The 23,981-nt window shown below is 40.1% G+C and overlaps 1 protein-coding gene and 1 pseudogene across 1 annotated transcript in view; both read left to right on the top strand.

Annotated features, from left to right (window-relative positions):
* Positions 1-1,266: 1,266 nt before the first annotated feature.
* Positions 1,267-7,222, top strand: LOC108718491 (annotated as a pseudogene).
* Positions 7,223-10,369: 3,147 nt separating this feature from the next.
* hibadh.L (3-hydroxyisobutyrate dehydrogenase L homeolog) overlaps positions 10,370-23,981 on the top strand; it is a 73,372-nt gene continuing 59,760 nt past the window's right edge. Inside the window, 4 exon segments of the mRNA NM_001094829.1 lie at positions 10,370-10,489; positions 17,905-18,062; positions 18,835-18,944; positions 21,969-22,090. Of these exon segments, the coding sequence (NP_001088298.1) occupies positions 10,417-10,489; positions 17,905-18,062; positions 18,835-18,944; positions 21,969-22,090 (463 nt within the window). The 5' untranslated portion in view covers positions 10,370-10,416.

The raw sequence follows: 23,981 nt of genomic DNA, 5'->3' as shown, positions 1-23,981 counted from the left end.
ATGCATCAAACTTTCTTTTTTTTTTTTAAAAAAAAACTTGTTTTTTATTGAGTATTTGTGACAATACAAAACATTTAACATAAAAAGAAAAAGAAAATAAAGAATTTAAGGAATTGTCTTATAATACATTGCATTTTTTGTGATTTCTTGCATACACATCAGGAATCGAGAATTACATATCTCAACACATACACATTAGCTTTACTGCTATTCTGACTTTTAATGCTCATCGGGCGCCGAATCTGGCGACTCTATCCAAGGGCCTCATATTGCCAGGAACTTTGTCTGACATCCTCTGGCCAAATATACCACTTTCTGTAAGGGGAGTATTTCATTAATTAGTTGTTTCCACCAGTTCAGAGTGGGGGGCCTAGTATCTTTCCAAGTTAACAGAATACCTTTTTTTGCATAGTAAAGCATTTGGAAATAGAATAACCTCTGACATGTGAGAAGAGTTAAAGGTTCAGTGTGGCCCATCAAGCATAGCTCAGGGGAGACTGGATAAAGTCCAGGATTTTGTGCATTAATCTTTGTATGAGGGGACACTCCCAGAACACATGGACAAAAGTGCCTACCTCTGCCCCACATTTATAGCAGGTGTCCAGAGTACCCGGGTATATCTTGGATAATCTGTGGGGGGTAGGGTAGATTCTGTGCAAGAATTTGATCTGTATTAACCTGTCCCTGTTTGATATCGTTAGTTCAGGTATTTGCTCTATGACCCCCTTCCATTGCCGGGATATCGGCCGCCCATTTTGCTCTTAGTCTATCTAAGCGGGAGCCCATTGCATTTAGGAGTATGGTGTATATCCAAGTTATTACCTTTTTTAATTCAGCCTGCCTGAGGTAGCGTTCCAGTGTGGATTGGGTTAAGTCCAGGTCTGGACTGGAACTGGGTCTGGAAGGCATGTCTCAGCTGTAAATATCTAAAAATCATACGGATGGCAGATTATATTCTGTTTTCAGTGTCTGAAAGGATTTTAGCTGCCCATCTGTTACTATTTGTGATAGATATTTTATCCCCAGGGAAGCCCATAACCCAGAATCGGGTATTTTTTGGAGGTGCTGCAATTTAGGGTTCTCCCACACTGGGGTACCCGGCGACCAAGTCTCGGGTCGGGGGTACCAGCACCTGAGGTATAGTTCAAAAATTCTCATCACTGGATCCATTAGGGCAGTGTGCAGGAAAACTGATCCCTGGCCTCTGTATAAATGGTTGGCTAGTGCCTCAAGTGAGGTGGCACAGGCAGCTTCAGCCACTAAAGCATGGTTATTGATATCAGGGGCCAACCACCAGTGAGCATAGACTAGTTGGGATGCATGGTAGTATATTAAAAAATTCGGCAGTCCTCCTCTGGTTGTTGGAGATTGCAGAGCCACTAGGCTAATACGAGGGGACCGGTTCGCCCAAAGGAAGGCGCTCGTCTATCAATTAGTTTGAACCAGCTTTTTGGGATATACACCAGAGCATTATGTAGCTTGTAAAGAAACTTTGGTAGAAAAATAATCTTAACCAGGTTTGCCCTTCCTACCAGTGTGAGGGGGAGACCTGCCCATGATGTCATTTTCCGATGGTATACCTGAAGTATCGGGTCTAAGGTATCCTTTACATACTGTTTGAAATCTTTTTGAATGGTTATTCCTAAGTACTTAAAGGAGGTAGTCCAGTGCAACTGAGAATGAGATTGGGCTCTGACAGGGATTTCGTCTATTGGGAAAATAATGGATTTCTCCTAGTTAACCCTAAGCCCTGAGTGCCCACCAAATTCATTAACCACTTGGAGCAACCGTGTCTGGGGTGCCTCTGGATTCGCAAGGTACACCAGCATGTCATCGGCATACAATGAAACCTTTTCCTCCATACGGCCCAGTTTAAGTCCAACTATGTCTTGGTCCCTTCGTATCTGTACCGCAAGTGGCTATATCGTCAGGGCGAACAGGAGAGGGGAGAGAGGGCAGCCCTGTCTTGTGCCCCTGTGGAGTACATAGGGTTCTGAGAGATAATTATTCACCTTGACCTGGCTCCTAGGTTCCCTGTACAGTGCCCTGATCCATGCTATGTATTTGACTCCCAGCACAAAGTTGCTGAGTGTTTTCCATAGATAGGGCTACTCAGGGCCTGAATGGGAGATCTGGAATATTACTCTGCAGTGCTGATCTTGTCAGTCACGTGTAGGAGATGAACGATTGGTTCCTTGTGCTGATGGCACTTCCTGTCCAGACGGCTCCAACTGCTGTGAAAAAGTTGACCACACGTATGGCTGCTGCTCCATCTTGTCTGTAAGAATTTCCTCCTCACTCCATTATTAATGTGTATGGTTAGTCTTAAGTACACAGGGCTCAGCATTTGATGGGCCTATTCCAAGCAACTGTCAATAAATTTTGTACATCTGCTGCGGACTCTGCTCCCCCAAGAGAAAATATCATAGTCTAAAATCCTAATGTCTCAATTGTACCCTAACCTTTAGTTTGTAGTAGGGATGCACTGAATCCAGGATTCGGTTCGGGACTCTGCCTTTTTCAGCAGGATTCGGCCAAATCCTTCTGCCTGGCCGAACCAAATCCTAATTTGCATATGCAAATTAGTGGCGGGGAGGGAAACCAAGTGACTTTTTGTCACAAAACAAGGAAGTAAAAATGTTTCCCCTTCCCACCCCTAATTTGCATATGCAAATTAGGATTCGGTATTCAGCTGATCTTAAACCTAATCTGTTGGCTACCCATGCCCCTTTGAAAGGCACGTACCCACTTCCTCTGTTCTTGATTGATTTATAGAATATTTTACAGGCCGTCTGCTGCTGAAATGGAGAGGGCCCCTTGTTGCTACAGATGCCGGCTATCTAGCAGGAATGTAAGTCTGGGTGATGTTTGAAAGCTGCAATTTTTTTTGTTACATGCATTTTGGGATTTTGGCAGCTTTTTCATTTACAGTAGCTTATGTGTTGTAAAAAGTGACTTGTGGAGTTTAAAGGAGAAAAAGCCTACTGCAGCAGTTTTTGCCAACTTTGTGTGACATCACTTCTTGCCTGAGTCTCTCCCTGCTCATTCATAGTTCTGGGCTCAGATTACAGCAGGGAGGGGGAGAGAGGAGCAAATTGAGCATGCCCTAGCCCTGGAGGTTTAAACTGAAAACAGGAAGTCTGATACAGAAGCCCATGTGTACACCCTAGAAGGAAAAAAATGTGATGTTTCTCCTGACAGAGGACTCAGAGCAGCATTACTTTAAGGGTTTACTGGTATATTTATATAGACATTTCTGATAAAGCTTACTTGGTTTTAGCCTTTCCTTCTCCTTTAAAGGAAAACTATACCCCCAAAATGAACACTTAAGCAACAGATAGTTCATATCATATTAAGTGGCATATTAAAGAATCTCACCAAACTGGAATATATATTTAAGTAAATGTTGTCCTTTTACATCTCTTGCCTTGAGCCACCATTTCGTGATGGTCTCTGTGCTGTCTCAGAGATCACCTGACCAGAAATACTTCAACTCTAACTGTAACAGGAAGAAGTGTGGAAGCAAAAGGCACAACTCTGTCTGTTAATTGGCTCATGTGACCTAACATGTATGGTTTGTTGGTATCTTTGTGAGTACAGTGAATCCTACGATCCCAGGGGACGGCCCTTATTTTTTAAAATGGCAATTTTCTATTTATGATTACCCAATGGCACATACTACTAGAAAAGTATATTATTATGAAAATGGTTTATTTACATGAAGCAAGATTTTACATATGAGCTGTTTTATGCAATATCTTTTTATAGAGACCTACATTGTTTGGGGGGTATAGTTTTCCTTTAAGCCACATTGCAATGGCTATGGACCTAAAATGCTGGGAGTGATTGCATTATGGGCTGTTGTATTTCGGAAACTAACTTTTTTGCACATACACAACATGATATTTTTCGGTACAAAATGTAACTAGGTTGAGATTTACAATTAAAACTTCAGTTCCTCCAACGTGACATGTGAAGTCTGCTGAAATTGCAGGATGTTCCAACACCTTGTGTCTTTATTTGCCGTTGGGAGGAAAGAAGTGTGTAGTCTGTCATTTACAAAGGCTTCGTCTTCGAAAAGTGTTTATTTTCCCTCTCCAGGCCGTCTGCTGCAATGACCATAAACACTGCTGTCCTGAAGGCTATACCTGCGCCCTGTGCAAATGTTCCAGAAAGGAACACTCCATCCCTTGGCTCCTCAAAACTCCAGCTCTGACTCATGAGGGTGGGTGGGCAACAATTGATTGGTGGGTTGAAAGAGTTTTCCAAGCTGTAGGTTTAAATCTAAACTTGAATGACTGACTGCACATGGTGCATATCTGTGGGGTTCCACCTCGGGATAGTGTTGGTAGATCTGGTGTTGGGAGTCTGTAGAGGGGACTTGGGGTTAAGTTTAAATGGTATAGAGAGCAACTACTAATGGAACCTTCCACAAGGGGTCACAGGCTGGTATAGCTCTGCAACTCCACGGGGGACTTGGTTTGGTTAATGGTATAGAGAGCGACTACTAATGGAACCTTTCACTTAAAGGAGTCACAGGCTGATGTCACTATGGAACTCCAGTGTAGCTTTTAGCATTTGTATTTATTCACATAGACTGTTGTTGTAGTTGGGTCAATAGTATGGACTAAACTTGAGAGGAACTGTCACATATCTGTTTTCTGTTCTCACTTTCTTCTTCCATGTTACTTTGTGTCTGTATACAGAGATGTAAAGTGTGATGACATGTACAGCTGCTCAGATGGACAAACCTGTTGTATCTTGGCATCCGGGGACTGGGAATGTTGCCCTATAGTGCAGGGATGAATGTGTCTGGTTTGGAACCAACCTATAGATCTCACTTACTCTGAGGAAACTGTCATATTTCTTTGGCAGATTTCCTATTTCACCAATTGCTTGTCTCCCTCTAACCAGGCTGTGTGTTGTGATGACCATGAGCACCAATGCCAGAGGGGGGTGCTCTCCATCCCGTCGCTCAGCAAGACTCCATCTCTGAAACAGGAGGGTAAGTGCTGAAATCTGAGGGACACAGGGTACAGAGGTCACCTTAGAGTTACAAAACACATCTTTTTTTATTTTTTAATTTTTTTATCTTAGCAATGTTCCATTCTAGATGTTCTGATGGTGAGTTTAAATTGTTTTCTTTATATACGGACTTCCTACCATCTCTCCATCCTCATCTACAGCCGGTGATATAAAGCCTGACTACATGTTCAGTTGCCCAAATGGACAAACCTATAGCGATGGTATGATAACTTGGCATCTTGTATTAGACTCTCTCTAGTGTCAACTTCACATTTTCTTGTCTCCCTGTTTCATGCATTTTTGTGCTGTCCCCTGGATACATCTGCTCTGGATGTGTATGAGTGGGGTGCTCTCCATCCCCTGGTTCAGCAAGACTCCAGCTCTGAAACAAGAAGGTAAGTGTAGGAGGTGATGGCTATACCAGGTCTAGCAACACTTCACTTTGGCTCCTGCCTGGAAAAGCACTGACAGTCTAAACCTTCAAGCCTGGTACCAATATAGCAGTATGGAGTACGTTGGTCATTTATAGTACAGATTACTTATAAAGCACCCACGCCAATCTTACTGGCCATTATGCAGTTGGTCTGGTTCACATTGCTGGAGCTGTAACTAATAGATGTAACTCTTTGCAACATTCCACCAACACCTACTACTAACTGTCACCTATTTTCCCCCATCCAGATTGTAATTGCTTGTCTCCTTCTACACAGCAAAATAGTGCAGTGAGCCGAGCTCTGGTTAATGTAAGGCACCTAGAATCCTGGCCTTAAAGACTGTATGGACTGGTCTGACCCACATGTGAAGGTAACTTACAGACCTTTAGTTCTCAACAGACCATGGCATTAACTGTAAGCTGTGTGTGCCTTGGTAGAATGTTGCAGCCAATCCCTTCTTGTGGCAATGGCCCTGTAACAATTTGAGTAACACTCCTGGCTATGTCTTTGCAGGTACCACAGTTAAAATTGATGACTCCTTCTCCTGTAACAAACCTGCTGTCGCATGCAGTCTGGGGATGTTGCCCCTTTAGCGCAGGTAGGAGCTGCCAGTACCCTACAGAGAATTCCTTATGGGAACTTTGTTTTTGAGGCTCATACTGAACAGATCAAATGCCTCTTCTTTGTCCTGATTGGGCTGGCTTTGTTCATATGAAAATTATTGACTGCAGATGTGGTAGTGGTCTCCTAAATGGCTGCACACACTGTCCTTTATAACATCCAAAATCCGGGTGACCCTAAAGGGAGTTGAGGCATATTCTCAAACTAAGCTATTGGGGCCCCTTTTTGTTTTGTGAGACCCCAACAGTCCTAATCCTATTGGTGCTGCCAGAAGTGTGATTTAGACTACTCCTCTGTAGCTATTGAGCCCCCTACTCCTCTGTGGCTACATGTACTGCTTTTTGGCACCTGCCATGTTCCCCTGTAGGCCGTGTGCTACTCTGACCACTGGCACTGCTGCCCCCAGGGCTTTACCTGTGATACACGTGGCACCTGTGTGCTGGGCCAGCTCTCTCCCGTGGCCCATGAAGGTCCCGGCTCTGTCCTCTGATGGCAACTGGTGTGACGAAAGCTACTCTTGCCATTCTGAAAATTTGATTCATCACGGTTGTTTTTAATGGTCCAAACGGTCATTTCGAATATTTGAATTTTAAATCCATAGGAGTTTTTAAAAACTCACATTAAATTAACCTTTGATAAATGTGCCTCTCAGACTGCCTGAAAGACCCTGCAACTGAATCTTGTGTGTCATTTCCAGGCTGTTTGTTGCTCTGATCATCAGCACTGTTGTCCCACTGGCTAGACCTGTAACTTGGCTGCTGGTACTCGTGGCTTGCCCCCCCCCCAAACGGTGCAAAGATTTCCCCCAGTGGAACCTCAGCTCAGAGACTGGATTATGTGTGGTGTGATGCTCTGACTGACTTATTGCTCGAGGACTTGAAGGCTTGTGGAACTGTTGTATTAACATTTGGGTCTGAGACTGGCTCTAGACTTTGGTTGAGAGACTGGACTCTGGGCAGTGAATAGAATCTATTCCTTATGTCTCCTATAGAGAGTGTGCTGCCCAGACATGGTAACCGTATGGATATGCGTTTCTGCAATATGGAGCATCATGTGGCTGATCAGGAAGCCCCTGTTGAGATGGAAAACTCTCTCCTCTCCTACAATCGGACAAAGTAGTTGCACTCTATTGTTACTTCTAATGTCATCCTTGAAAAACACTGGAATAAAATCTTATTTTTTTTTTGGTTTTATATATTTAAATACAAAATGCCTTTTGCAGGGGGGGGGGTTATGCTCTTCTAAAAAGCCTCTTGTGGGCAGGGCTTAGCTGGGTTTACATTATACTTGCTCTATATACATTATAGTAAATATATACTTATGTATGGCACTTTATTAAAAAAAAAAAAACTACTGTGCCTCTAGAGTTCCTGCCAATTTGTATTTCTCTAATTGAGCAATGATGGCTGATCCTACAGATCCGGATCCTTATGTGCCATTGGCAGTTGGTATTTTTCCCTGTGAATTTATGTTTATTGTAATGTTGTGGTTCATTGTGTTGTTTCTATGGAGGTGATAAGCTCTTGATGTTGGTTCCTTGCACAAGTGCTTGCTGCTGCTCAGGTAAGTCTTCATTCAGGTAAGTTCTATGTAGCTATGGTTGGGCGACTAGCAGACTGGACTTGAATTTTATAGCAAGATTTTATTGCAATAGTTCAGTGCTGTCCAATATACCCTTATTAATGTGCCTCCTCAACCCTTGTGGATAACACTACACCCCCAGCACATGATAAAAACTCCTTAGGGGCCCTAACAATAATTTATTTTTAAATTCTAACAGACCCCCAGAACAAATTCCAGGCTTAATTTCCACAGGCAGAGAATGGCACACACAGGGAGCATAGGGCAGACGGAACAGAGCGAGAGATAGGGAAACCTATCAGGACCACTCTAAGATGTACTACATACAGTGATACAGTGCTGGAGTGTGAACAGGCGAACAATGTGGGCAGTTTCAGTCTGAGTCTCAGGTGTGAACAGTACAGGTCTTATTGCCATATCTTATTGCCATCTTCTATGCAAAAGGAGTACCACCTATAAGATATATTGGATTTAACTGTCAATGAATATCTGACACCCAACTGCCGAATGAAGAGAGAATGAATAGAAACAGATGCTGAGAGAGGGGCAGTGAAGGTGAACTTGATTATTTCAGAAACCATACAAAATATTTAATTGATTTACTTTTACAAAGTTTCTTATTTCATTATGATGATTCTTATATTACATTTTCATTTTTGTGATAGTTCCCCTTTAAAGGGATGGTTCGCCTTTAAGTTAACTTTTAGTTATCTTTTTAGTACATTATAGAATGGCTAACTCTAAGCAACTTTTCTATTAGTCTTCATTATTTTGTTTTATAGTTTTTGAATTATTTGCCTTCTTCTGACTCTTTCTAGCTTTCAAATAAGGGTCACTGACCCCATCTAAAAACAAATTATCTGTAATTATTATTTGGTTACTCATCATTTTATTCAGGTCCTCTTCATATTCCGGTCTATTATTCAAGTCAATGCATAGTTGCTAGAGTAATTTGAACCCTAGCAACCAGTTTACTAAAATTGCAAACTATAGATCTGCTAAATAAAAGGTTAAATAACAAAAAACAAAAAAAATAAAAAATGAAAACCAATTGCAAATTGTCTCAGAATATCACTCTCTATATCATACTAAAAATTACTTAAAGGTGAACAAATACTTGTGGTAGATAAAAGACAAGACTCTTCAAACGTTCCTTCAGCAATATATTGACTTTTAAAGAATTGGTTATCTTTTCAGTGAAGCATTTTTCTCTTAGCATCTCTTGCAGTACCAGCAGTACCACTACAATTCATCACCCCTGTCCCCTCCAGGGGGACAGGAGCAATGGGGATTGGCGCATGGGAAATTAAAAAAATGATTGTATCTCCAGCGCATCCCCAGTGTTTTTGAACCAATGTGGGTGTGGTTGGGCAGCATGCCGCCCCCCTAAAATCCTGCCGCCCTAGGCCCGGGCCTAGGTGGCCTTTCCACAAATCCGGGCCTGAGTACCAGTAATACTGATGACAAGTTTTTCATAAGGACTCCCCTTCATTGGGCTTCCCCATTTGAAGTGCTCATATAAGCAGCACTGCCTTGCCAGATATATTTTTTCCATTATTTGGCCTGTATGAAGCTGTTTTGGAGGGATTATGTGCATTCTCAAGGCTTTTCAATGACAGTGATTTACACTGAGAGGCAAATCACACGGATGAATGAGCTGTTACTGCAAGTGACTAAGTGAGTCACGGTTAAATCCACGTGATTCCCAAAAAACTATACCCCCAAAATGAATACTTGAGCAACAGATAGTTTATATCAAATTAAGTGGCATATTAAAGAATCTTACCAAATTAAGTGGCATATTAAAGAATCTTACCAAACTGGTATGTATATATATATATATATATATATATATATATATATATATATATATATATATTTATTTATTTAAGTAAATATTGCCCTTTTACATCTCTTGCCTTGAACCACCATTTCGTGATGGTCTGTGTGCTGCCTCAGAGATCACCTGACCAGAAATACTGCAACTCTAACTGTAACAGGAAGAAGTGTTGAAGCAAAAGACAGAGCTCTGTCTGTTAATTGGCTCATGTGACCTAACATATATGGTTTGTTTGTGTGCACCGTGAATCCTACGATACCAGGGGGCGGCCCTTATTTTTTAAAATGGCAATTTTCTATTTATGATTACCCAATGGCACATACTACTAAAAAAGTATATTATTGTGAAAATGGTTTATTTACATGAAGCAGGGGTTTACCCACGAGCTGTTTTATGGAATATCTTTTTATAGAGACCTATTGTTTGAGGGGTATAGTTTTCCTTTAATGCTATGAAAAGATACTATATATAAGGGTCAGGACTATATACACACTTTCTATACACACTTTTATGGGGTCTTTTCTTTTAGAGTCTGCCAAACATTCGTGGTAGCTAAAAGAAAAATCACATTTAAAACATAAACACAAAATAGTCCGCGCATAGTTGGTAATACTTTATATATCCTAGACATTATCATTCTACAGTCCTTAGATTTGCAGGGGGTGTTGGTTCCGGAGGAGCCTTTACTTATACTACTAACAATCACATTCTTCTTCTAGCCAGTCAGCTCCTCAGACAGGCTTCCTTTTGGGGCGTACAATGGGCCTGCCCTATCGCGCTTTTAGTATTGGCTGCGGAGGCTCTGCCCCCTCTTACCGATTTGCTGATAGATATGTCTGTCGAATCCCGCTCGTACGTCACAGAGGGCGTCCAAACAAGGATCTTAGAAGTGGAGGTCAGCAGGGAGGAAGAAGCATGGCTGCCCTGGTGAGGAAGTCTTGCAGTGCCTTGCACAGTTCTATCAGCAGGCATGCACGCTTTGCAATGGGTAAGCCTCCGCCTGTGATGGCTACAGTGTTACGTCTTGCCCGCGTTCATTATCCCTACTTCCCTGCTCCCTGTCTGTTATACCTACTTCCTTGCCACTTACTATAGAGTGAGATTTTGAATAGGGAGGAATAACTGAATAAATGATCTGCAGTGAAGAATATGGTTTATATCGAAGCCCTGCGTTTACATATGGAGACGGACACTTGGATAAGGAACAGGTTGTCATTTACCCTTCTCATAAACTCACCTGTCCCTGCTGGAAATGACAGGCTCCTTACTGGGATTTGTCAAGTCATGTTACTTCTATTCCAGTAATTTGAATAGAATACCCCCCTAAAGATGCAGCAAGGAAAAGCCAAAATAGTGCAGAAATTGCATTTATTGATAAACCATAAAATACTATTTTTTTTAGTTGTTTTGGCAAGGTCACTGTTGTCTTTATACATGTACACTTGTAAAGTGGGTCGGCTCGTAACCTAAAAAAGCAAGTTCTCTGCTTGGAAACACAGCTTTAGTTTTAACAGAGATTGTGTAGGATAGTCTGATAAATGCTATTTTGAGCTCATTATAAAAAATGGTAACCGAATCATCTTCAGTGATGGTAGGTGTAATGTACACATGAGCGTGCACACCCCTCCGCACATCCAGAGAAACAAGGAGGTAAAACCCTACATCTCTCTTATAGGGCCACCCTCACTTACTGCAGTTTAAATTCTCAGGTTATGTACATTTAATTTTATATATTCAATTACTCTGAATCCCTTTTATAACACCACTCATCGTTGTTCTTAGGGCAAAACTACACATGAGATTTTGCACAAGATTTTGTCATGAACCAGTAGGAAATCCCTATAGCTGTAATGATAAATTGGATCACATGAAGTTGGATGGTGTAGTTTGTTCATTCATCTACATCTGACATTCAGTGTATTTCAGTGCGAAGAAAAGGTGCCAGACATTATCAGATTTTATCTTGTCGGATGAAGACGCAGCATGCACAGGGTCGGACTGGACATTCTATACTATACTATACTCCGGCCCCCCCCCCGCGCATATGCGCGAACTTCACAAACGCCGACAAACATGCACTACCAGCACCGCAATTAATTTTTATTTGGGGGCCTGGAGATTGGGGGAGGGGGGCCCATGAGGGCTGGGGCCCATGAGGGCTGGGGCCCACCGGGTTTTTTTTCCCGCCAGCCAAGTCTGGCGCTGAGCATATTCCCTTGAGACAGGTGTCATGTTGGATGGCAAATCTTTATATTATGACCCACACGTCTACATCCGACTTGTTAGATGAGATCTGTCCTACAAAATCTCTTACAGAGGAATTTTTTTCCCTTTCTGATTTGCAGATCCTCGACTAAATCACCAAATTAAGATAATATATAGATAAGCATCACAATCGATGGAAAACAAATAACAGAACCAAACCCAATGTTGTTAAAACTAAGTACAAACATCAGTCTATGCTCTGATTTCTCTGTGACTTCTAAAGCACTGTATTGATTTTTACCAAATTCCAGTAGTGCTTTCTCAAAAAATAATATGAAATAAAAACAATGTGCTATGGTGCTTTCTTCAAAAATAAAACTCTGCTTCTCCACTCTGATGGGATTAGCAATTTCAAGATTCCTCAAAACACCATATCAGTGCCAACTCCAGAGTCTTCCAATGAGAATTTAAAATTTTGATTAGACAACTAGACAGTTTTCCACTTCACCTTCGTCCATTTTAAATGAGCTTAGGTTCAGAGAAGGTGGCGGTGTTTCTGGATTATGTTTATATATGGTTTCTTCTTTGCGTAGTAGAGTTGCATTTATGGGTGTAGCAGCTAACTGTTTTCACAGACAGTGGTTTTGGGAAGTATTCCTGAGCCCATGCAGTGATTTATACTACAGAATTGTGTCTGGCTTTAGTACAGTGCCGTCTTAGGGCCCGAAGATCACTGCAATCCAGTTATGGTGTTTGACCTTGTATTATATGTACAGAGATCTCTTTGTAATCTTTTAATATTTTGTATTGAAGATGAAAAAACACAAATTTTTATATTGTTGCAATATTTGCTTTACAGAGTGGTGTGCCCCTCCCCATCTCAGCTTCTGAGAGACCCTGCTTCTCTGGGATGTTTTTTTTTATACCCAGTGATGTTACCGACCTGTTGCCAATTAGTAAGATGTTTCACCAGGTGTTTTTTGTTTTATTTTAGCATTACACAACTTTTCCAGTCTTTTTTATTTATTTTTTTGCTCCTGTCCCAACATTCTTTGAAACATATTGCTGACATCAGATTCAAAATGAGCATGTTCAGCATTTGCAATTATTTGCAATTAAATATAGGGTTTAAATTATATACACATCATCCCATTATCTAATAAAATCCTAACTATTCTGTAAGTGGGCTTGCACATCCCTAACCACTGATTAATTCCTGTGCAACCTGATTTAATGATTGGGTGATCTGATCAGGAGCGTAAGCAGACCCTGTGGCTGCAGGGGGGCCCAGGAGGTATAGGCATTTTAATATATATTGGTAAAACAGGACAACCTCTGGAGAGTTTGGGGGCCCTTCAAATTATTTTGCTGTGGGGCCCAGTAGCATCTAGTTATGCCACTGGATATGATTATGTGCAATTTGGCATCATGAATTCATGGGCTAATTGCACTGTTCTGATTGGTTGATCCCTGTGCATAAAGACAGAATCTTATGAACAAATCTGGCAACATCTGCCTGTTTCTGTTGACCTCCAGTATTTGGGAGAGGCATTGGAGTGTGTGATTTCCTTCTAGAAAATTATGATAGTCATGCCAGAAGGTTGCTGTCGTCCAAATAGCGAATTTCAACTAACATATATGTCTTCTGTCCCCATTGGCAATATTTTCTCTTTGGACATTCTCCTTGAATTAAAGGGTTTCCTAAAAATGTTCAGAATGTTCAGCTGCTTCATGTGGATGGTTCTTCATGAATCATGATTATATGGGTAGTTCAAAGAGGAGTGGTTTGATCAGGCCTAGAGTTTCATCGGCCATGAGGTCCCCTTAAAGGAGAACTAAAGCCTAACTAAAGAAGTAGCTTGAAATGTTGAACATGATGTTTTGGGCTTCTGTACCAGCCCAAGGCAACCACAGCCCTTTAGCAGTAAAGATCTGTGTCACTGAGCATGTGAGTGTCACAGACACTTTCCAAGATTTTTTAAATATGTTAATAGTAAAAAAATGAAGCAGGAAGGGGTGGGACCCTTACTATCAGAGGGGGGTCAGCTGGTTGATGAAAACAAAATAAAAGTGCAGATTCTGAACTCATATTTTTCATCTGTCTACACAAATGAGGAACGAGTAAGTGAAGGTTTCCTTCTTAACAGTCCCAATTCTAGTAATACAACTAATGATCCATGGTTCACACATGAAGAAATTCAAAAGAGACTTGAACATGTTAAGATTAACAAAGGTCCAGGGCCAGATGGTATTCATCCCAGGGTAATTAGCGAGCTTAGCTCTGTGATTGCCAAACCTCTTTACTTAATTTTTCAGGATTCATTGAGATCTGGCATAGTGCCGAGAGACTGGCGAATTGCTAATGTGGTGCCTCTATTCAAAAAAGGATCCCGTTCTCAGCCTCAAAACTATAGGCCAGTTAGTCTGACGTCAGTGGTAGGAAAGCTTTTCGAAGGGTTAATAAAGGATAAGATACTGGACTTCATAGCAAATCATAATACTATGAGTTTGTGCCAGCATGGTTTTATGCGTAATAGATCTTGCCAGACTAACTTAATTTCTTTTTATGAGAATGTAAGTAGAGACCTCGATTCTGGGATGGCAGTGGATGTGATTTACTTAGACTTTACTAAAGCATTTGATACAGTGCCACACAAAAGGTTACTGGTTAAATTAAGGAATGTTGGCCTGGAACATAGTATTTGTACCTGGATAGAGAACTGGCTAAAAGATAGACTACAAAGAGTGGTGTTAAATGGAACATTTTCTAATTGGACCAGTGTTGTTAGTGGAGTACCGCAGGGCTCAGTACTAGGTCTCTTGCTTTTCAACTTGTTTATTAATGACCTGGAGGTGGGCATTGAAAGTACTGTTTCTATTTTTGCAGATGATACTAAATTGTGCAGCACTATAGGTTCCATGCAGGATGCTGCAACTTTGCAAAGTGATTTGTCTAAACTGGAAAACTGGGCAGCAAACTGGAAAATGAGGTTCAATGTTGATAAATGCAAGGTTATGCACTTTGGCAAAAATAATATAAATGCAAGTTATACACTAAATGGCAATGTGTTGGGAGTTTCCTTAAATGAAAAGGATCTAGGGGTCTTTGTAGATAACACGTTGTCTAATTCTGGCCAGTGTCATTCTGTGGCTACTAAAGCAAATAAAGTTCTGTCTTGCATAAAAAAGGGCATTAACTCAAGGGATGAAAACATAATTATGCCTCTTTATAGGTCCCTGGTAAGGCCTCATCTGGAGTATGCAGTGCAGTTTTGGACTCCAGTCCTTAAGAGGGATATAAATTAGCTGGAGAGAGTGCAGAGACGTGCAACTAAATTGGTTAGAGGGACGGAAGACTTAAATTATGAGGGTAGACTGTCAAGGTTGGGGTTGTTTTCTCTGGAAAAAAGGTGCTTGCGAGGGGACATGATTACACTTTACAAGTACATTAGAGGACATTATAGACAAATGGCAGGGGACCTTTTTACCCATAAAGAGGATCACCGTACCAGAGGCCACCCCTTTAGACTAGAAGAAAAGAACTTTCATTTGAAGCAACGTTAGAGGGTTCTTCACAGTCAGGACAGTAAGGTTGTGGAATGCACTGCCGGGTGATGTTGTGATGGCTGATTCAGTTAATGCCTTTAAGAATGGCTTGGTTGATTTTTTGGACAGACATAATATCAAAGGCTATTGTGATACTAAACTCTATAGTTAGTATAGGTATGGGTATATAGAATTTTTAATTAAAAGTGGGGAGGGGTGTGTGTATGGATGCTAGGTTTTCATTTGGAGGGGTTGAACTTGATGGACTTTGTCTTTTTTCAACCCAATTTAACTATGTAACTACTATGTAACTAACTATGTAACCTCCTGTGACAAGTTTGAAGTCCTGGATCATTGCTGATATTGACAAGCTGAAACTTTAGGCTTGTGCAATAAGTTCAGTGTAAAATATCTGGCATTTTGAGCCGTATTCATTTGTAGGGTTTAGTTCTCCTGGGGTGGTTCATCTGCAAGCTAACTTTTAGTAAGTTTATATAGAATGGCTAAATCTAAGTAACTTTTCAGTAGGTCTTCATTATTTATTTTTTACCGTTTTTGAATTATTTGCCTTCTTCTGACTCTTTCCAGCTTTCAAATGGAGGTCACTGACCCCATCTAAATAACAAATGTTCTGTAAGACTGTATTGTTATTGCTACTTTTTATTACTCGTCTTTCGAATCAGGTCCTTTTCTATTCATATTCCAGTCTCTTTTCCAAATGAATGCATGGTTGCTAGGGTAATTTGTACCCTAGCCACCAGATTGCTGGAGAGCTGATGAATATAAAGCTAAATAACTCAAAAACTGACCGTTTTTGCTGGGGCGCTGATTGTGCTCTGGTTTCACTATCCTATATTTAACATGTGGATGCTACTAAATTACTTAGTGTGAGATACTCCCGATGGGGGTTGTGTTCCTTAAAACAGCTGCAGGATCTTACCTACACCCCTTTTGAAAGAATACATTCCCCTTTTGCATTGACTTTCATAGTAGGGAATGCTCCATATGAAATATGGAATTGAAAGACAGGAGCCCTCCTTGTTAGCTCTCGTAGTATTTTTATTGCTGTGCACAATGCATTTCACAAAAGTGTGCAGTCTTATCACCTTTTATTTGCTTCTGTTGCATGTGACTGTTTCAAGGACATGCAATTCTGCCTTAGGTCGGTATTCAAACATTCCTTGCTGTCTGTAGCACTCCAGTTAATTGGATATGAAGAACAATAACAGGCTGAATGACAGCTATTGCAGAGTAAGGTCTTGCAAATATCTCACATGCCTCACACGTTAAACATTCAGATAGCACTTATTGCCTTTACATGTAGCTAAATAGCTTGTATTGCAAAAAAAACCACCATACTCAATTATTGAAGATTCAAAAAAATAAAAGGGGTAAAAATTTAATATATGAAATATACAGAAATGTGTTCAAACTTTCATAACCTTCAAAATTTTGTTAAATGATCATGGTAATTAGGGGGTGTGGCCACAAAAATGAGCATGGGCTATGCGTGGCAAATCTTTAAATCCCTCTTTCTATTTCCAAAATGTTGAGAGGTATGCTGCTGGTCTTCATTTTTTTTTAAAAAATTGTGGTTTCTAAATTATTTAACTTTTTCTTTGGCGCCCCTCCAGTTCAGATAATGTCCAGAATTCCAGCAGTTTTCTGGTTGCTAGGGTCCAATTTACCCCACCAGGAAGTGGCTTAAATTAGAGTCTGGAATATGAATAGCAGGGGCCTGAATAGAAAATGAATAATTAAAAGTAAGAAAAATTATTAGTATTGTAGCCTCACAGAACAATGAATGTTTGGTCCTCTGGGGGTCAGTGAACCCATTTTGAGACCTGGAAAGAGGATAAAGTAGAATGCAAATAATTCAGTAACTATAAAAAATATGACCAATTGAAAAGTATATAACCTACTAAAAGTTAACTCAAATGTGAACTACACATTTAATGCCAGTAATAAAGGAATCAAGTGGGAAGGTACTGCAATTAATTATATATTTTTTAAGTTGCAAGAAAAATGTAACCCTTGGTACTTGTAATTGTGCCTAAAAGCAATAGTGACCATATAGGTCTAAGTATAGGGCCGAACGTTCGGATTCACCAGCCATTAGTGGGCACATCGGGTTAAGATCCACTTGTTTGGCGATCTTAAGTCCTAAGACTAGCCACATGGTATTTTAGTAGCAGCTGTATTCTGGAGATCAATACATGTGAACCTTTGTATGATTTAGACAAAATAATTCTAAGACTTTGCAATTGTTCTTTTTTTTAAAAAAAAGTAGTATTAGTATTTACAGTGGCTCGCTGGTAGATCTTATAGAGTGGAACAACTAAAACTGATGCCACGAAAATCTAATTTATGCTTTCTGTGATCTATTACCCTCTTCAGCTTTAGCCGATCAGGTTGGAAGTTAGTAGTCATAAGACTACAAACTTTCCATGATACTACTTAAACAGTTAATTTATCATCTTCTGGTGCAGCTTATTATTGTGTGACAAATTGTGCTTTGAACTTTGCAACTGCTACAGTATTGTTTATTTTAGAATGCAATGGTAGTTTAGAAAGATCAGCACTGTTTAATATGCTCTTTATCACATGTCTATTTGGTTATTACCATATGTTAATATAATGTATTTTCTTCAGTATGTAGATCAATGGCATCCAAAACACCAGTTGGATTTATTGGGCTTGGTAATATGGGAAATCCAATGGCAAAAAATCTCTTAAAACATGGCTACCCTGTAGTTGCATATGATGTATTCCCAGAGGCATGCAAAGACTTCCAGGATTCAGGAGCCCAAGTGAGTAATGCCACATGTGATATGTCATTTACAAATAACTGGGCAATGTACTTGTTTTACACACACACACACCCCTCACACCCCCCCCCACACACACCCTCCCTCCCCACACACACACACACCCCCTCCGCACCCCCCCCCACACACACACACCCTCCCTCCCCACACACAACCTCCGCACCCCCCCCACACACACCCTCCCCCCCGCACACACCCCCTCCGCACACACACACCCCCTCCACACACACACCCCCTCCACACACACACCCCCTCCACACACACACCCCCTCCACACACACCCCCTCCACACACACTAACACACTCTCAACTTGGCAACATCTTGTATAAAGTGTTTGTTATGCTACAGAATAAACTGAAATGGTGATCTGAAAAAATCTTTATCCCCCCCTTAGCAGTAGCAGACATGTAATATGATTTAATAAGGATCTTAGTTTACAATCATATATTTTGTCATGTGTCTGATATTTTAATTTTTATGTGCGACAAGAGTACTGAAATGTTCAATGAAATCAAAGCTAAATAACATCTACTTTTACCCAGCGAGTACTGGTAAAAGCCAATGGAGTACTCCGTTGGCTAAAATTGTAGTTGTTTCATTGTAAGATAGAAACCACCTGCAGGGTACATAATTATGGTTATTGGGGAAAATATATTAAAGTTATAGGATTAATGAACACTTCTAGCAACACAGAGTAATGCAAATCTTGTCTGAAACACTGTGTAAGTAAAGTAAATATCTTTATATCTGTAGATCATGGATTCACCAGCAGATGTGGCGGAAAAAGCTGACAGAATTATAACCATGCTACCGTCAAGTGCCAATGCTGTTGAAGCTTATTCTGGGTCAAATGGAATTTTGAAGTAGGTTGTTTAGTAATCTGGAAATCTGGAAAATTTGTGTAATAACTATAACGTTCATTTGTATAGTTTCACTAATGGTAAAAAAGTAAAATCAGCCTGATCACAAACTTGCAAGTTAATAACACCATACTGTAACAGGAACCCAACAGATTCCACAATTTTCAAGATTTAAGGGAGCTTAGTATTGTATTAATTCTTATGTATGTAATGTATGCATTAACTATTGAGTATGTGCTTGTTAATGGCCCATGCCTCAATGTGTAGACAGAGCTGGAAGAGGCATGTGCCGGGGCGCAATGGTGGGGGTGCCAGGCATGTACCTCATATGTAGCCTACCCATAGTCCAAACTTGTCTCCCCTCACCACCCCGTCAGCAAATCAAACGCATGCACAATTGTCTCGCATGTGTGCACTTGTTCAAATGTTCTCGTGTATGGGACCCGGGGGGGGGGGTGATGTGTCCAGCCAGGTGGCCCAGGGCGCTATTTTATTTTTCACGCAAGTATAAATCTAGAGTCAAAAACACAATGCTTGTCCATTCATTTATTGAGAAAATGATATATGTGCGTGTGCCCAAAATGTTTGGCCTTCTATGAAAAACAGATTACATTTTAGTTCATATTTATTCAGAAATATTGAAAATTCAAAAAGATTCACAAACTTTCAAGCACTACTACATGTGATAAATCATCTGAGACTAAAAGAATTCTAACATTTAGTACAGGAGCAGAATATATTCGGAATTATATATTTCAGTAAACACACATAATGGTACTGTAAAGCAATTACCATAAAACCATGTTAAATATATGCTATGCTATAGTATAACTATACATTGAAAAAGCCTTTTGCTCCACTGTGTATGTAATAAATGCTTAAGATTGAGGTTTGGGAATGAATTTACATGCCTGTGGTTTATCTGGCCTTCCGTAATCATCCCCTTGTCTATGTTTTGGTAAATTGCACTTTGTTCTACAAATCACAAAGTTGGGAAAATATGACTTAATGGTTACCCTCCTTTAATTATTTGCATTGTAAACCCAGAAGTCTATACAAAGTTCTTGTATGTAGAACATCATTTGGGCGCTGAACAAAAAAGTTTATTGCATTTCATATAAAGTGGAATGCTGTGTAAAAGAAGTCTGCTGTGTCTCATACCAGATATGGAGATTGCATATAATATTTCTCTGGAAATTCTAACCTGAATGGCTTCGTATGCCATAAAGCACCCTGGGCAGGTCATTAGGAGCAGCTTTTTAAATGGCCATGTTATTTCCTGGCCTGATTTTATCATAAAGCTATTACAAAGCTAGCTTTAAGAATGCTTTTGCTACTTTTGTTTCACAATTGCCAAATGTGTCCTATTAAAGCGACATTATGACTACATTTAGCACAAATTATGAGAACAGTATTTGAATAACAACCAATTTTCATGTACTTTATTGCATGATTATTAATATAAAATCAAAGACAAGCGTATATGGTACATTTTTTAATTATCCTTTTGTGCCCATTTATTTTCTTACAAAATTCCCCCTGCTTCCGAAACTCTTCTGGCTGTGCTTTCTAACTCTGTTTAACAACCAGACTAAATATAAGCTTGACTTATGTTTTTGCTCTGAATCCACAGCGATTTACTTACTGTCATAATCTGCAGTGCTTCATCCTGGCTATTCTTCATTTCTTTGGTAATTGATGTTCTTTTATCCTAATTCCTCATAGGATTGGTATGCATCTGTTAAAACTATTCTGTATTGCCACGTACCAGTCCCTCATGGTTTTGCTTTCTGCCATTTTTTTACTCTGCAGGGCCATGTCCCATTGTTAGGGTTTTGTAGAGTTGTATTGTACAGCTCTTGCATGGTTTTGTGGGTAAGGTATTCAGAATGTTTGAAAATGTAACTGATTTAAGAAATATAGAACATATGTCAACCATACCCTGGTGAAAGCAAACTAGAAACTTGTTTAGTAGAATGTGGAAACCAAACAAACTTGACAGAGCAAGGGGGTTGGATATGAGGAATACAAGAGACTGTGAAATCAAATGTTACTCCAAGGTAGCCACTATGTGCACTGGAATTGAGGATAATGGTGGAGTTATGGCAGGAGTGGGTGACTGTAAATATTGTAATTTTGTTTTCCTTCAATTTATTTTAGCAAGTGAGAGGGCATCAGAGGCTATAGAAGAAAGGCAGCTTATGTCAGAAAAGGAAAGATCATGGCAAGAGAAATTATAATTGATTAAAACAGGATTCAGGTGGAGAGTTCAGGTGATAAGGATGTTTCCTCAAAGTAAGTGAGAGGAGGAACAGTTAGACAGGGATAACCTAAGACACAAGATGCAAAATTGGTTTAATGGAATTAAACTCCACCCACACATCACTAATAGAGGCCTCTTTACAAAAGAATACATTGTCATTAAATGTTAGAACCCAAATCCACAACTGTTTTTAAACCACTTCATGATATGAATGTAGAATTCTGTTGCAAGTTCCACCTATCTGTCTGACCATGGATTAAGGGGGTTTGCTTGCTAAGTGGCCCAGATCCAGATTCTTTATGGTTTCAATTTTATTTTTTTGCTTTTCTGTTTTCTATTTTTTTCTCTGTAATGCCCTATTTAACCTTGCATTATTCTTTTACCACTTTATCTGCTCAAGTTTACATATGTAATGGTACATTGATTGTGAACTTAAATATTCTCCCATGACTCTTAAAAACAATGTGATTCACTAGATTTATACTGTTTGGTATCTCTATGCACTTCTTGCATGGACTAAAATAAATATATGATTTAAAATGCTTTAAATGAATAAATATGCTTTCCAGAGACAAAGTAGTAACAAACGCGAACTTATTCAAATCATCTACATTTTGGCACTAGTAATTGTCATCTGATTTACTGTTTTCAGGTATGAATCTCATTACCATTGATATCAGTTTAAGGTGACCCCACTGCATGTGATATACAATATAAGCATTGAGTTTAATTCCCTTTTCTTATACTTTGTTTTTTTTCCAAAGAAAAGTGAAGAAGGGATCCTTACTGATTGACTCTAGTACCATTGATCCTGCTGTTTCTAAAGATTTGGCAAAGGCAGTGGAAAAAATGGGAGCTGTGTTCATGGATGCTCCAGTATCTGGTGGTAAGTCATGTCAGACATGTCAAGTTTCTTCTACATTTCTCATGTATCTAACAATTGAAATTCATATATGCAATGACATTGGAAATAAAAATCTGTTAAGTATTAACAGTTACAGTATGTAATAAAAATATTTTATAAATTTATTATCATCATCTTGATAATTGATAAGGGGTTTGGGTAATTTTTAATTTTGCATTGTGTGTAATATGTTACGCCTACAGTGTCCTAAAAACTCTAGTCACTTCATAGAACACATGAACATCCGGCACCTATTCTTTGACTAATCTACACTTCCAAGGTTTGTTTATATTGTAGTTGATAATAGCATTTCAGCAGCTTGACGAGATAGAATTTAGGGGCTGATTTGTTACCATAGGTATTAAATACCAAATAAGACCCCTATACTACATAACAAATACTCCTTAAGTCAGGCTTCCTTCTAATTGCAAAATGAGAACATATTCATTAACTCAGACTTTCATATTCACTATGGCAGCATGTGAAATCTACAGTCTTGCTTTCTTCTTCACCATGTCCTTCACTTGGAAGATCATTGTGTATTGCACCGTGTGTTCCAGGGTAGTGGGCAAGCTCACAGGCTGAATTCCTGCAGTATGTGTGCCCCCAAAGCATTTCATAAAAGCAGATTTCATGTTGGGTGAAGTGTGTTTCCCTAATGTATTTCATTACAGACCGTGTGCGTGCCTCCCAGCATTTCATGACAGACCGTGTGTGTGCCCCCCAGCATTTAATAAAAGGCAGTGTGTGTGTGCCCCCTCTCAGCATTTCATGAAAGGCAGTGTGTGTAAGGGTTGTGCAGGTGACCCAGGTTCGGGCTTATGTCCACACAGTAGGGGACGGGTTAGCGTTGAGCGCTTCCTTCTGCTCTCCCTGCCTGTGATCTTACAATGCTTTTGATGGCCTGCCACGCCCCTTTTGTGATGTCCGAGATGGGCAGGTTTGGCGTGGGGCTATAAATAGAGCTGTCACATCGTGTAGGGTTCTGTGTTGGGAGGGTTCAGGTCTATTTTTCTCAGCCTACACATCACTAGTGTGTGTGTGTGGCCCCCTAGCATTTGATGACGGGCTGTGTGTCCCCCACCCCCACAGCATTTCATGACCGGAGTGTGTGTGTGGAACTCCAAGTAGGGTTTATAATTCCGAAAGATGAGCAACCAATGACCCTGACTGTGCTGTTAAACTACAGGCTTGGGGGCAAATTTACTAAAGGGCGAAGTGACTAACGCGGGCGAAAATTCGCCAGCTTGATGTCATTTCGGTACTTCGCCGATTTACTAGCGGTCGCTGGCATAACTTCGCTAGTGAAGGAGAGAGACTCTAGCGGTACTTCGCTCCCTAACGCCTGACGAATTTGCGCTCTGACTGAACGTTCCCTCTTTCGCCAGACTTGCCTTTGCCCCCAGGGGAAGTACAATAGAGTACAGGTATAGGATCCCTTATCCGGAAACCCGATATCCAGAAAGCTCCGAATTACGGAATGACTGTCTCCCATCGACTCCATTTTATCCAAATAATCCAAATTTTTAAAAAAGATTTCCTTTTTCTCTGTAATAATAAAACAGTAGCTTGTACTTGATCCCAACTAAGATATAATTAATCCTTATTGGAAGCAAAACCAGCCTATTGGGTTTATTTAATGTTTAAATGAATTTCTAGTAGACTTAAGGCATGAAGACCCAAATTACAGAAAGATCCGTTATCCGGAAGACCCCAGGTCCCGAGCATTCTGGATAACAGGTCCCATACCTGTACATAGGACTTCCTCAAAAAATAGTTGAACATTTTTCGGTCCCAAAAAACGCTAGCGTCTTTTCCTTTTTTCAGGGTGATAGGCTGCAAAACAGCGTACATTTTTTGGGGTAACCGGCTT

This window comes from Xenopus laevis, chromosome 6L, assembly GCF_017654675.1.
Source record: "Xenopus laevis strain J_2021 chromosome 6L, Xenopus_laevis_v10.1, whole genome shotgun sequence".
NCBI classification, from domain to species: domain Eukaryota; kingdom Metazoa; phylum Chordata; class Amphibia; order Anura; family Pipidae; genus Xenopus; species Xenopus laevis.
Note: the sequence above shows the minus strand (reverse complement) of the source record. Positions and strands in the feature narration are given on the sequence as shown.